The sequence below is a fragment of the Rhizopus delemar genome, genomic scaffold (genome assembly GCF_000149305.1).
Source record: "Rhizopus delemar RA 99-880 supercont3.8 genomic scaffold, whole genome shotgun sequence".
In the NCBI taxonomy this organism is placed as follows: Eukaryota; Fungi; Mucoromycota; class Mucoromycetes; order Mucorales; family Rhizopodaceae; genus Rhizopus; species Rhizopus delemar.
In genome coordinates, this window is record NW_027137834.1 from 2,267,316 (window position 1) to 2,281,696 (window position 14,381).

The 14,381-nt window shown below is 36.4% G+C and overlaps 8 protein-coding genes across 8 annotated transcripts; 2 read left to right on the plus strand and 6 right to left on the minus strand.

Annotated features, from left to right (window-relative positions):
• Nucleotides 1–1,035: 1,035 nt before the first annotated feature.
• On the minus strand, nt 1,036–4,500 carry RO3G_11055 (uncharacterized protein; the record flags this gene model as incomplete). Its single annotated transcript, XM_067665639.1, has 7 exons — nt 1,036–1,736; nt 1,819–2,035; nt 2,090–2,245; nt 2,306–2,523; nt 2,575–3,609; nt 3,781–4,369; nt 4,417–4,500. The coding sequence occupies 7 exons, from the start codon at nt 4,498–4,500 to the stop codon at nt 1,036–1,038; spliced, it is 3,000 nt and encodes a 999-aa protein (XP_067521740.1).
• Nucleotides 4,501–5,808: 1,308 nt separating this feature from the next.
• RO3G_11056 (prefoldin, alpha subunit) lies at nt 5,809–6,533 on the minus strand (the record flags this gene model as incomplete). Its single annotated transcript, XM_067665640.1, has 5 exons — nt 5,809–5,861; nt 5,916–6,021; nt 6,072–6,133; nt 6,299–6,404; nt 6,462–6,533. The coding sequence occupies 5 exons, from the start codon at nt 6,531–6,533 to the stop codon at nt 5,809–5,811; spliced, it is 399 nt and encodes a 132-aa protein (XP_067521741.1).
• A 389-nt stretch (nt 6,534–6,922) lies between these two features.
• On the minus strand, nt 6,923–7,483 carry RO3G_11057 (cytochrome c oxidase subunit IV; the record flags this gene model as incomplete). The annotated part of the gene is made up of 3 exons (XM_067665641.1): nt 6,923–7,059; nt 7,106–7,237; nt 7,285–7,483. 3 exons carry the CDS (start codon nt 7,481–7,483, stop codon nt 6,923–6,925), a joined length of 468 nt encoding a protein of 155 aa, XP_067521742.1.
• A 719-nt stretch (nt 7,484–8,202) lies between these two features.
• On the plus strand, nt 8,203–8,928 carry RO3G_11058 (uncharacterized protein; the record flags this gene model as incomplete). The annotated part of the gene is made up of 1 exon (XM_067665642.1): nt 8,203–8,928. The coding sequence occupies one exon, from the start codon at nt 8,203–8,205 to the stop codon at nt 8,926–8,928; it is 726 nt and encodes a 241-aa protein (XP_067521743.1).
• Nucleotides 8,929–9,474: 546 nt separating this feature from the next.
• Nucleotides 9,475–10,207, plus strand: RO3G_11059 (uncharacterized protein; the record flags this gene model as incomplete). The annotated part of the gene is made up of 3 exons (XM_067665643.1): nt 9,475–9,553; nt 9,600–9,976; nt 10,022–10,207. The coding sequence occupies 3 exons, from the start codon at nt 9,475–9,477 to the stop codon at nt 10,205–10,207; spliced, it is 642 nt and encodes a 213-aa protein (XP_067521744.1).
• A 570-nt stretch (nt 10,208–10,777) lies between these two features.
• Nucleotides 10,778–11,068, minus strand: RO3G_11060 (uncharacterized protein; the record flags this gene model as incomplete). The annotated part of the gene is made up of 3 exons (XM_067665644.1): nt 10,778–10,836; nt 10,929–10,950; nt 11,003–11,068. The coding sequence occupies 3 exons, from the start codon at nt 11,066–11,068 to the stop codon at nt 10,778–10,780; spliced, it is 147 nt and encodes a 48-aa protein (XP_067521745.1).
• Nucleotides 11,069–11,953: 885 nt separating this feature from the next.
• On the minus strand, nt 11,954–12,643 carry RO3G_11061 (uncharacterized protein; the record flags this gene model as incomplete). Its single annotated transcript, XM_067665645.1, has 4 exons — nt 11,954–11,992; nt 12,091–12,182; nt 12,285–12,512; nt 12,568–12,643. The coding sequence occupies 4 exons, from the start codon at nt 12,641–12,643 to the stop codon at nt 11,954–11,956; spliced, it is 435 nt and encodes a 144-aa protein (XP_067521746.1).
• A 307-nt stretch (nt 12,644–12,950) lies between these two features.
• On the minus strand, nt 12,951–14,205 carry RO3G_11062 (uncharacterized protein; the record flags this gene model as incomplete). Its single annotated transcript, XM_067665646.1, has 8 exons — nt 12,951–13,190; nt 13,239–13,297; nt 13,353–13,419; nt 13,472–13,585; nt 13,632–13,725; nt 13,780–13,957; nt 14,008–14,132; nt 14,180–14,205. 8 exons carry the CDS (start codon nt 14,203–14,205, stop codon nt 12,951–12,953), a joined length of 903 nt encoding a protein of 300 aa, XP_067521747.1.
• Between the last annotated feature and the right edge of the window lie 176 nt (nt 14,206–14,381).

Below are 14,381 nucleotides of genomic sequence, written 5' to 3' on the forward strand. Positions count from 1 at the left end.
GAGTCCGTATTTCATCCAGTTTTCAATGATCAATCGAATATTGCTTGCACCCAGCACAAGCACTATCAAAAACAAACAGCATAAATAAACATGTTTCATCTACAGCTTTACTTTACTTCCTAATCTTAAGAAACCACTGTAATTCTCGGGAGGGGCTTCTTTTGATAAGACGGATGCTTTGACGATGGTGTGAATAGGTAAAGTATGCGAAAAGTCCTTGTTTTTTTCTTCTTTAATCGTTTCAGATACTTTTTTACTGGTTAAACGTAGATCCCTTCTTTGTCTTGAATCCGATTGATCATCTTCACTATCCGTCACGACCTTCAGTGGTCTCCTTCTTACGCTCGTCATAATGTTGTCAGTTACTTGTGAAAAGAGAAAGAAAGTTGAAAATTATAAAAAATTGTTTGAAACACCGTAAATAGCGCCTGGATCACATGCAAAAAATACTTTTTTATGAGGCGAAATGTTTGTTACTCAAACTGGGAACGTCGGAGATGGTGAAGGGAATTTCAAATGGACAAGTCCAAAAGAAAGTCGCAGTGATTTTGTCAGTCGGATGCGTTCCTATCTAACAAAGGCTTACGCATGATCCTTTTAGGGGTGGAGCATATCGACCATTAAATTCGGATCCTTGAAAAATAGAATGAGCAGCGAGCGATTGGATGACCATTGAAAGAGAGAGATCACAAACTATAAAAACATGAGGATACCACTGTAATCCATACAAACTTTTGAAGCTATTCACTTTTAGTATGATATACGAGCTACTAAAAGAATGCAGACCTGAGGTTTATTGTCATCTACTTGTGGTTTTTCTTGTACCCCCTCTCGCAAGAAAAAAAAAAAAAAAAAAGAAAAAAAAAGAGGAATAGTGAAACAGTGGAGTCTTTTTGTTTGCCTTTGCTTGATCCAAAAGGCAGGTGTCGTCTGTGATTTACAGATAAACAAATGTCAGAATAAAGACCCACGTTCAAACAAAAGAGGCGGTTGATTTTGTTTTCTTTCTTTTTATTATTATTTTTATTAATTTTTTCACAATTCTACAGTCGTCGAAGACCTTTTTTCTTCTTCAGCGAGTGATGCTAGTTTCTTCATTCTATCAGAGCTCGTAAACCTCCTAGAGCCAACTCTTGCCCTTGGAAGTGGAGGGACTTCTTCTTCATTTTGTATATGTCTTAATAAATCTTCAGCTTTCACGACCATTGATTCCACTCTTGTCTTCCTTCTTTCCCTCATCGAGATCCTTCGGCTCTTTCTCTGTTGAGCAGTTCCCATTTCTCCCGAACGAAGCTTTTCTAGCAAGTTGTCCATAATATCCTTGTCTTCTTGGTTATCTGAAGAGCCATCCTTGATATCCAATCTATTCTTCATGCGCGCTTTACGCTGTTCTTGGTATTGTTTCGATTTCTCTACTTGTTCCATTCTCTTTTTCTGCATCTCAATATCAGCCTTGGCTCTTGTCCAACTTGACAAGAATGTTTGAAAGATACCAAAGAATTCATCTGGCTTCATGTTACTTGGATCTTCTCCAAAGTAAGAGACGACATCTTTGTAGGCAATGTCCATGGAGGTATATCTTACTTCGAGTTGATCAAATTTTTCAATGGCTCTATCACGGAATTTATACATGACGGCTGCAAAATTATCTCCTTCTTCTGCCTCATAGTCTGGTCCATAATTGCACTCGAGTTCATGAATAAGTGATTGAAGGCCCACTCTGAGTTCATTGTAGTCTTTGATAAGGTCCTGTATGGTCACTTTTCTTTCAATGTCAGAAAAATTCCTTTTTCTATCGTCAACTCATCTACACATTACCTCTGCATGCTTCACCACACAGTTCAAGATCTTTGACCAGATTTTTACTAATCTCTGGGAACTTTTCTTCGACCGTTGTGCATAAAAAGTGGAGTAAAGTTGTATTATCAGTCGATGCTCTGGTATCAACCAGTTTGTTGATACTACCGATACGAATACCAAATGCACCACCTTGGAAATTTGTGCCATTTAAAAAATTTCCTACCATCAAAATAATCTTTTTTATGTGATCAAATGAGTCTTCCTTTTCAAACTATTTTTCTTTTCTTACATTTAACAACTCTTTGAATGCTTCTGATTCTTTCAGATTATTAGAAGCATCCATCACGTTGGTCATGTTCTTCCCAAGTTGAGTGATACGGTCATGAAAAGTGGTTACAAAAAGCATGTGTGTTAAACGTTCCTTGAACCTGTCAATCGTCATTATCTGGATTCATATGATAAGTATATCAAGAAAAAAAAAAGGTTATTCATCTGTACATCTTACCTCTGCACAAAATGCGTCTGGTTTGGATAGGCACTGTAAATCTTCTTCAGACGCTGTTTTCAAAAAGACGGATAGTTTGCCCATTTCATCATGGGAAGGAATATTCGCCAACAGGTTCCGTAACAGTATTTCTGTACAAAATCTTTCGTCCACTGCCAAAATCTTCTTTTTGAATTCTTTAAAAGATATACTTTTATATTTGGCTAATACAGCAATGCCTACAAACGCGTTGTCAAGAACCTCTATTTATATACAAAAGATTTCCTTACTGATGTTGTATGCCTTTCTTGAATCAATGATACAAATGTCCTGCCTCTTTTCATTCGTGACAAGTTTCTTTGAATTAGCTACCTTTTGAGCAAAGATTTCTTCCATACGACTAAAGACACCTTCTGCCTTCATCCTCTCTGCCAGTTCATCCTCTTTATTTTCTAAATCAGAGTTTTTCCAGATTGTAGACTGAATATGATTCGTGTTGAGTTTTTGCCACTGCAGTTGACGTGTTTTAACGGTGGGTAAGTGCTTCACTTGTTTACGAGGTGTCAGTGCATTGGTTATATTGGGTGCCGAAGGAGGCGGAGGTGGAGGTGGCCCAGAGGGTGCAGGTGGAATAGGCATAGTGGGTATACCACTGTTTGGTACAGATGGTACTGGTGGTGGAGGTGGAGGAGGAGGAGGGGGTGGAGGAGCCATGCTGCCAGAAGAGGGTAAAGGTGGAGGGGGTGGTGGTGGTGGAGGAGGAGGAGGAGATGGTATGGATGATGTCTCGATGGCGTTGTCTTGCATTGAGGGTATATGATTGTCATTGGTAGATGATTCATGAACAGGCTCTTTGGACAGAGCTCCCTTGCTTTTCCTAAGTGACAAATTTTTTGATAGATCTGATTGGACTACTGCCAGCTGTAGTGATTCAGGAGTATGCACCTGCCTTCGACGGTTTTGTGAGCGCCTGACTGCGGAACCCATCAGGGGCAAAGATCCAGGGAGCACAAAGTCACCTAACCCACTGCTCGAGCCAAATTGACGCGCCAGTTGCGTCTTGAATTCATCCGATAAGCCCAAGGCAAGTGACTTGTACTTGTTTTGGTCCGAATCAAGAGGATCTTTTTTCATGATGATATCAGAATCTTTTTTCTGCTCCAAACTTCTTGGAGCGCGGATTTTCTCGAGCGCTTTCGTCAGATCTTTGCGAGAAATAACGATGGTTTCCTCAGAGTCAGAGCTGTGTTCATCTATCAGCTTATAGAATGCGTCAAATTGGTTTTCGGCTAGTTCAAGACTGGCATCATATTCATTTTGTAAGTCTGTTAGTTTTTGTTGAAGCGTGAAAATCGTATGACGAGACATTCGCAGCAGGTCTTCCAAGGAAGCAGCTTTCTCTCTTAATTGAACCACTTCCAATGCATCTTTGGCCGGAAAAAAAAGGGGGGTTGATATGACAAACATTATTTTTAGCTTTTTCAAAATCAAATTACCTCTTTCTTGTGATAATTGCGCACGAAGCGCATCTCGTTCTCTTTCAAGTTCAGCATAATTCACCTGAAGTTCCTTTAAATCCTCCAATGTTGTTTTCAATTGATCTTGATCGGCAAACTTATCAATCAAATGCTGAACGGTGGTCTGATAATCTGCGGAAAAGTCATCTGCCAGACCTTTATGATCCAAAACGACCTGTGCGACTAGATTATCGATGATTTGAAAATATCTCGATCTAATTTGTGTTTCTTCATTGTTGATCAGCAAGAGATGTTGTAGGCAGCTCAAGAAGAAGTCATAGGCACGCGTGCCTTCCACATTGGACAAGAGATATTCAAACACCTCACGCGGATCGTCTTTATCGTTCAAGACATGATCATCGTACACCTCCATTAATTCATCTTGATCATTTTCTGCTAGAGATTTAAATTCTCTTATCTGACGGTCTACATGTTCATCCGACAATTCCTTCATTCCGACCAAGACCCGCTCTAGACCAGAAGCCGTCATTTGGTTTCTTAGATGAATTCTGATTTCAACATCCTCTACGACATTGATGATCGCGTTGACTAGGATCATATTGTACAGCTAAAGATAGAGTGATGAGTATGATCATCACCATAACATGTACTTACCGCATATTCAGCCAATAGATTGTCTGGTGAACCATAGGCAGCCATCTCTTTAAAGCCTTCACTTGCACCTACCAGACTACCCATCTTACCACGCCCACCCAGCGTGGTTTCTAATTCTACCAACCAAGCATCAAATCTACCCAATCCTTTTTCTTTATCGCGTAATTTATCCATCGCCTTCAACACGATATCCTGTCCTACTGGCACCTCATAATAACACATGAATACCAACACTTCGCATACAAGCCGACGAGAGTGAATAGAAGGAGAGCTGATACAGTTGACGACTTCCTGTACACACTGAGGGTGTTTTAATGCTTCTCTTGCACCTATCTATGTCTAGATTAAAAAAAAGAGAGTTCCTATCGTCATCTTGTTATCGTTACTCTATTGTTCAATAAAGCCTTGAAACATCTCAATAAATCTTCTTGGACAGAAAGGGTGATTCCACCCCTATGTTTATAAATAGTCAATAGGATAATGATAATAAACTCTATTCATCATGACTTGCCTATTTTTAGCTTTATTGATCGTTGCCAATAAATCAGTCACTACTTTTAAGCCATTCATATCAATAAACTGACGAACCCAACTGTGGTTAACAAGTCAGTCTCTCCTTTTTTTTTTAAAAATATGGACGCCATCGATCTGTGTACCTGAGTGGCATGGTTCTTAATCCAACAGCGAGGTGTGAGATCACTTTGATGTTGATTCCCTTTGATGTGTCTGATAACTTTTTCACATAATAATCCGGGCCTTTTCCTTCCTCTACTTTTTTATCCGAGCCTCCTCCTCTTTTGGAACTTGGCGGATGAACAATATTGGTTTCGGATTGGATATCTTGAGCGACCATAATTCTCTTTTTATCGACTGGAAAAGAAGACATTTTTTGTCTGGCACTGACATCGTGAATGCCTCTTCTTGTCTATTCAAAACAAATCAATACAGTGCGTTTTATACACTCGTGTATGAGGGGGGATTCTCTTTCTCTGGACATTACAAGCATTCTTTCAAAACAGTCGTCAATTTCGGCATCTGTCAATAAATCAACACTATAATCACTATCTGTACTTGGTATAGAAGAACATTGTGAACTTCTTATGGAAGATCCTTCTGTTTTATAACCTAATCAAAAGAGACAACAATGGGTCCTTTTCTCCTTTTTCATAGTTATTCTTTCTACCTGAAAAGAAATTATCCTCGGAAGAGTAAGGAGTATGATGATAGGTTTGAACAGTAGAGTCTGTCTTTTTCTTTCCTTTAGACTTTCCTCGACTAAAGAGGTCCATTGGGCATAGAATGGACCAAAAAAGAAAGTTTAAACAAAAAAATCGGAAAAAAGGGGAGAAGGGGGGCAGTAATAAGCGGAGGGCAAAAAAAAAAAGAATCATTTTATTTTTTCTGTTGTTGTTCTTGTAGTTTATCTTGCATGACATTGACAATGGCTTTTTATGAAAACGAGTTAGTTTAATAAAGTAGGAGTGTTTCATGATGCTTACCTCTTAATGTACTTTGTTTATCTGTAATTGTCTTTTCAAGTGTAACAAGATTGTTTTTAACAAATTCCACTTTATCTTTATAAAAACTGGTTGCATCATTCACAGACTGAATAGGACGCGTGTAAATAAAAGAAGATGAAGCGTTGAATGATTTACCTTTTCAACAAAGTAACCTGTACCAATATCCACAATTACTTTACTGACATTACTTAGTTTACCTGGAACATAAAGGTATTAAAAAGGTTAAGGATAAAATAATGAAGCAATCTAAAGTCAATATGAATAATAATAAAAAAAGGATATAGATGATGTGAGAGGAACCAAAATGGTCTTGTCTATTTAATAATTAGCTTTACTTTCTTTTCTATACTCCATCTTCTTACCTTCACTCTTTTCTTGTTTTAAACTATTCACACTTTCGGCACAATCTGTAAAACGTCCCTGAACAGCTTTTAATTTGCTATAAGATTGAGTCAAGTGGTTTAATTCCTAAAGATAAAAAAAAAAAGTTGGATAATGAAACTCATCAAACATGTATCATCTAACCTCTTCTAATTGAGATTTAACTTGTTGAAGAGAAGGTAAATCGAGATCAGTAATGTTTACTTGTTGAGCCATAATGAATTAGGACAAAAAAAGAAGCAGAAAAATAATAATAATAAAAAAAAAAAAAAGTTTAATTTTTTCTGACAGTCAATTTGACATCAACCGCGTTATTAGACCCAAAGCATTTTTCAATAGAAAAAATCTTTCTTTTTTTTTAATAGGTATTGTTGATGACGATGGAAACAATAATCTCTTTTGTTTGCAACATGTCAACAAGAATATTCACTTTATATAAAAAAAAAGAGGGTAATTTGAATCAACTTGGAATCATTAGAGTTTGATGAATGCTTTAATAAAGATTAAAAAATAGTGAAAAAGGTTTAGTAGAGACTTAGTGTAGTGACATGTGGTTTGTGTGAGATGATTAAGATTGAATTATTATTCGTGTTGTTTTATGAAATTTATTTGCTGACAATGTAACCAGTTCCTTTGTAACCTTCTGAAGAGATACCAGAAATAGGATTCGAGTTTTGACTTTTGAGGTATTCGTTCGTAGCTTGTTCCCATTCTTTGTTGATTGTTCTAGGCGTTTCTTGACCTAATAAAAAGCATTATTTATTCTGTTTTCTATCGTTTTCTATTACCATTAAGACGAATAGCATAAAACAGAGCTCCAGAAGCAGCAAGAACACCCGTAACACCACCTAAAACCTTCAAGGCATGACCAGGCTGAGTGAAAGGTTCACGAGGACCATGAGGACCGAAAGCGATGTAGTCTAATATTATTTAATGTTTTATTCTTATTCCTGTCTTGTTCACTCACAAGCTGCTTTTTTTTCATCAAAAGAAAGAACTTTCCAATCCTTCTTTTGTGCCTCTTCAAGTTGTTTAACAACTGTGTTTTGTTCAGCGATAGAAAGAGACTTCCATCGAGTTTCCATATTTTGAACAGAAACAGTAGAGGCATGACGATGTCCTGTCATGCGAATAGCATGAATACGAACAGCAGCAAGACAATGCATATTTGAAATAAAATAAAAAAAAAAAAAAGGAAAAAGCGGTACTTTTTTTTATTCAAGCCAGGTATGTTTGCCGGGGCATAAACGCATTCAATATTAAAAGACAAACTACATTTTGATAAGATTAAATCTCAGTTTTTAATAAAAAAAAAAAATAAAAAGGGAATTCTGTGGAGAAGAAGGGAATGTGCCTTTTTATTATTATTTTTATTCTTATTTTACATGATTCAATTGATTTTTAAAAGAAGGAGAAAAGAGCTTGAATAAAAGGATTTAAAAGACAGAAAGAGTGAATGTGGTTGATCTTTGGGTCGAGAAACAAAAGGATGAGAGAGTACTTGCTGTGTTTAAAATGAGAAGAGATGGGCTTTTGCATAAACTATTGTTTTCAGCCAGATTGAAAGCGAAGGATGAATGATTGGCTATGTCTTGGTTTATGTTTTGTTATCTACTTTTGTAATGGTGTGTAGGTTGACTGATGCTTGTGATCACAAACAAGAAAGAAGGGAATGAATCATCAACGAGTCAAATTTCTCACGTGCACAAAGTCGATCCGCAAAATAAGGGGTTCATAATTGATGAATCTTTTAAACGTGACTATGATCCAACCAATCAGAATTACACGTGGGTAGTTGATAGTTTGACTATTGGACAAGAGGATGATTGTTTTATATAAAAGAATCAACTGCTTTTCATCCATTTCTTTTCTTTCCCTGAACAAAATGACCCATTCTCCACAAAAGAAAAGAAAGAGGTCGAGTGTGAGTGAGAAGGTGATTGCGCCTACACCAACCAATAATGTTGCTTTACCACCTCCAATGGTACCTTACCATTTTATACCCTATCCAGTCTATCCACATCCTTATTATTTTCATCCACCCATCTCTCCTCGTCAATCACCTACACTCAACAGCAGCAATAATAATCCACCAAGACTTTTACCTAAAACAACATCATATCATCCTTATCAACTATCACCTCCTCCACAATCATCTACTGCAGATGAAAGAGAACAAGCCAGAAAGATTTCACACAGTGCGATCGAAAGACGACGGAGGGAAAGGATCAATGACAAGATCAGTCAACTCAAGGACTTGATTCCTTCTTGTGCTGAAAGATCTAATTTACATAAAATGACTGTACTTCAAGGTGCTATTGATTATATTGTCTATCTAAGAAAGGTCATGAAAGATTTAGGTAAAGACCCTGATGCGTTACCAGTGAAACCTAAAGTACAAGAACAAGAAGAAGAAGAAGAAGAAGAAGAAACCTGGTCTGAACCTTCTCTTGTCATGACAGATACTCCTGTTCATAATCCTATAGGTTTAAAACCAATGGATTTATTAAATCAATCAAAGAATCCTCAAGAAACACTATCCATCAAGCCTTCTTTGTCCGATCGAAACATGAATCTAGAAAACTTGCTTTGTTCTGATAAAGTACCTTGAACTGTATTTAAAAATAAAAAAAAATAAAAAATAGAAGGACCCCTCCTCCTCCTCCTTCTCTCTAAACTCAGTCTTCTCCACACTTTTTTTTTTTTTTTTTTTTAAATGACAAGCAAACAACCCACAGGTTCATTCACAGGTTCACCTCATACAGTAATAGTGAAAATAAAGCTAGAAAGAAGGAATGTAACCAAGTGTACAATAGGATCAAGCATTAGCAGGGTTTGGTGCAGGAATGGTATCCACTGCTTTTCTTCATCCTCTCGATCTTATCAAAATCAGATTTCAAGGTTTGCACCATCCTTTGCCTTACGACTGCTAACTATCTTACAGTCAATACCTTGCGTCATTCTAAAGAAAGACCCTTGTTGGGTGGTACTTTGAGATCATTCAAGACCATCCTGTCAGAAGAAGGTATCTGGAGAGGACTCTACAGAGGATTCACACCAAGTATGGCAGGGTCAGCCGTCAGTTGGGGATTGTATTTTGGATGGTAAGATGGATGGTGAATGAGCTCATGTTTATAAGAGAATGATTAGGTATAGCATGATCAAGAAATACATGACAAAAGATAAAGAAGGCAAACTATCACCCATCCAACACTTGACAGCTTCAGCAGAAGCAGGTAAATATCTCTCCTTATCAAACAATCGATTCATTCCACATCCTAGGCGCATTGACCGCACTCGTGGCAAATCCACTTTGGGTGATCAAGACACGTATGTGCACAACAACACGATATACATCGGATGGATACAAGGGACTGATCGATGGTTTAAAAAGATTGTATGGTGAAGAAGGCATCCGAGGTCTCTACAGGGGATTGGTACCCGCTCTCTTTGGTGTCTCACACGGTGCGATTCAATTCATGGTGTATGAAGAGATGAAGAAGAGAAGGAACGAGTTGAGACAACAAAAGGGCATCATCTCTCATGATGAACTCAATGCAAAACTAAGTCAAACAGAATATTTAGTCATGGCAGTGACATCCAAAGTGATTGCTGCTGTTTCCACTTATCCTTATCAAGTATTAAAGAGTAGACTTCAGGTAATTGATTCTCTCGACTGAAACAGACCCCTCATCTTTCAATAGAATCAAGCCACCAAAGATACCTACAAGGGCGTCATAGACTGTGGGAAAAAGATCATGACATCAGAAGGCCTCGGTGGATTCTATAAAGGATTATCACCAAGCGTTATTAGAGTATTACCTGGAACATGTATTACATTTCTTGTCTATGAAAACCTGACTCAGTGGTTCAAGCATCATGCTTCCTAACATTTTTTTTTATTTCGATTGTATTAATAATAAAAGTGATATATATAAAAGTGTGTGTGTGTGTGTAGATTACAAAAGAAATTACAAGATGAAACATTTGCCCTTTTTTTCTTTTTTACTCTTTCCTTTTGGACCACCAGGATTTAAACCTTCTCTTTGAGCCCTGATGGCTTTCACGACTTGATAAAATGATCTTTCAACATTAACACACGTCTTTGCGGATGTCTCAATGAAATCACAAGCCAATTGTTTAGCAACCGCAGCGCCTTCTTCACGAGTCACTTCTCTTTCTGTCACTTTATCACATTTGTTACCAACCAACATCATCGGTACATTATCAACATCTTTGACTCTAAAGATCTGATTACGGAAACGTTCGATACGTTCAAATGTCGATCGAGACGTGATTGAATACACCAGTAAGAATCCTTCACCATCTCTAAATAGGATCAATTCAGTCTTTGGTTTCCAAAACAAAAGCCTACCTAATCCACTGATCTCTCAACGCAGTATATTCTTCTTGACCAGCCGTATCCAATACCTCGAGAACACATGGTTGATCATCAATCACTACTTGTTTACGATAGGAATCTTCAATGGTTGGGTCATATGTCTACTGATCATTAAACCTATATTCATCTATCGTTCCATCTGTTTACCTCTACAAGTGAAAAGGAGAAGTGTGAATAAGAGAAAAATAAAAAGAATATTTCTTATTTACCAACAAAATGATTAAGACACAACTATAAAATAAATGAGTTTTTTTTTTATTTATTTATTTCTTTATTTGCTTACTTGAATCGTCAACGCCGTCTTTCCAACACCACCATCACCAAGAACAACCAACTTGTAGAGCATCATCTTTAAAGACCGAAATAATACTATTTTTGTGTGTAAAAAGAAACCACGTTTTTTGATGGCACGAGATTAGAATTAAAAAAAAAAAAAAAAAAAAAAAAAAAGGTTGAAATGAGTTGAAAGTAATAAGTAGTTATGGTTGTCTTTCTTCTTTATACCTTGTTAATAGATATATATTATTTTAATAGTAAAAGAAAGTGGTATGCTTTTTTTTATGTGTTTGATAAAGCTATTTATGTGTGTTGTGCTCAACAATAATAAACCAAGAAAAAGAAAGAAAAAAAAAAAAAAGCAGGAATCTTTTTTTTTATAATCCAATAAAAATTGATTTACAGCAAAAAAAAGTATAAAAAAGAAAATAATAATTATTTATTAAGTAGCCATGATAATATTTTTAATTGCTTTAGGTGTTGATTCATCATTGAGATGTTTTGAATTATATCTTAGAGCAGATATAAGATTTCCTGTACTTGATTGATCTTGCTGTGTGTTATTATGACTTGAAATGATTTTTAGAGAATTCTTCACCTAAATGGATTCATTAGCTCAATCATCAAAGCATCAAGACTTACATTAATGGGGGAATATTTAGAAAAGGCACCTTGTGGATCAACATGATCATACAATATAATAGTCACCACCATCACTTTAAAACAAAAGCTTGATATTGAATCATTACTCTTCTTTTTTGATAACGTTTGATAACACATGGCCCAAATACTAGATAACCATTCACTCACACTCTTTGTCGATTGATTCGATTGAACATACTTTACGGTTGTGTCAATCAAACATTTTAACATGGGCGTAGAATAAGCAATAAATAATGATATTCTATTTGCCAAATCATCTTCATCCATCGCTGTACGTAAATTGGATTTAGCTGGATCACTGTCCTCTAAAGACCTTCCTCTTTGTAATGTACGTCTATAAAATGAGAAATCATTTTGAATGGTTGGGTTTCTGATCTACAACAAGAAGGATGAATAGGTGACATACATAAAAAAGAGAGAGCAAACACTTACTTTAATGTAGTCAAATTCAAATACAAAATCAAGTACGTCAGCAAATAATTTGGTTAAACCCGGATGTCTATCCAGATCTTTGGTTGTACCATCTTTACACAACACGTTTAATAAGGTTGGAATACTTGTTCCTACAACACTCATCAGACACTCTCACACATCCCCCCCTTTTTTTTTCTCTCTCTCCATTTTACCTAATTCAGAAGAATAGTGATAGAATGTACGCAACATGTCCACTGTTGGTAAAACAGCCTCCCATGCTTTATCTTCATTTTCTCGACTGGGTGAAGCAATCGCATCTCGAATGGAATCTGAAGCGGGTTGATATCGTTTAAAGTATTGTAATAATTGCGTGGTAGGTTGAATGATGATCGCATGTAATTCATTATATACTTCTAATTCTTCTGTTGTAGGTGCAGCCGCTATAAAATAAATAGGTTTATAAAACAATGGAATAAAGCACCACCTCTTTCTTACTTTCAATATCAAATCCTATCTCAGGCACTATATCAGAATTACTGCGGAGATTCAAGGATGAAAGTAATTGGCCCATGATTTATTTGTTTGATAGCGTAAGGATCGAATCAGTTTTTTTTTTAAAAAAAAAAATAGAGAAAATAATAAAAAGAGGAGAAAGAAGGGAAAAGAGAGAAAGAAGAAGAAGAAGGAAAAAAAGAAAATAGACTTTTTTATTGTGTACTCCCTGTGCCACTTATTTTGTTGAAGATGAGAATCCTTTTTTGTATATTTTTGTTTGCATAGTTACACGTGCTTTAAATAAAGACCTTTTTGAGATTTGTGTGGTTAGTAAGAGTGTAAACAATAAAGACTGAGATGGTTTGTAGATAAAAAAAAAGTTTTTATTCTTCAAAGATATTTACACCCCATTCATCAGAAGGATCAACCAATCGATTGGAGGATTGAGCATCCACAAGTTTATTCAAGGCCTTGAAATCATCTTCATTCAATTCAACGTCTTTAAAGTTAGAAATAATACGAGAAGGTGTCACAGACTTGGGAATAACAGAGCAACCACGCTGAATACCCCAAGAGATAAGAATTTGAGCAGGTGTGACATTGTACTTCTCAGCAATCTTGGCCTACACACAAAACATGAATCTCTGTTCACATGAGAGTCATTCACTTACAATCTTTTCATCCTTCAAGAAAGGAGAGTTGGTGCTACCAAGAGGAGAATAAGCGGTTACTATTTAAAGTAAAGGTTACTGTCCTACATTGATCTAGACTATCAATCCACTTACCAATAATACCATGGTCCTTGCAATATTGAAGTAAATCCGCCTGAGGAAGAAAAGGATGTAACTCAACCTATAAAAATCCAATTGAGCATCCATCATCAAATGAGGATATCGATCCTTACCTGGTTACAAGCAGGAACAATCTTTTGAGTCTTTGCTAATTTCTCAAGTTTAGCAATATTAAAATTACTAACACCAATAGCACGGACTCTGTCACCAACCAGTCTTTCCATGGCCTGTTCAACATCAGTCAACTTGTATTGTTCTACATCGGTAACTTACAGCATAGGTCTCTGTAAAATCAACATCATCAAGCTCAACCTTACCATCAGGTCCCTTTGGTATGGATCCCTTACCAGGCTGAAAAGCACAAGGCCTATCCACATGCTTTTTAGTTTCTTCTTCTCTCTTTTGGAGTATTTTTATGTACCAATGCATCAAGTATAAATCCAAGTAATCCAATTGAAGATTATCAAGTGAAACTTGAAGTGCCTTCTCTACATCCTTAGGACGATGGCTATTGTTCCAAAGCTTCGTGGTAACAAAGATTTCTTTACGAGGAACCTTGCTATCCTTGATAGCTTGACCCACTTCTTTTTCATTACCATCTTTACATAGATTAGCTACATGCTTTGTAACATTCATTCCCCAAACTTACAAATAAAGGCAGTATCAATATGTCTATAGCCATTATTTAAGGCTGTAACGACAGCTTCATAAACTTCATTAGGCTTTGATTGCCATGTACCAAGACCTAACGCAGGCATAGAAGCGCCAGTATTACTGATAAGACGCGTTAGATCAAAATTAATAAGACACTAGATGTTTACAGCTTAAGAATACGACCGGTAGCCATGGTGTTTAAATAAAATTTATCTTTTTCTTCATTTTCTTGAACGTATCCTCTCTATTTATATATTTTGCAAAAAGAAAACCCTACTCTTTGGCTAACGTCACACTTGAGTCACTTTATGAAGAACATGAAATTTTTAATATCTCATTTACCCTTGCAGTCACTTGTCGTTCACATAT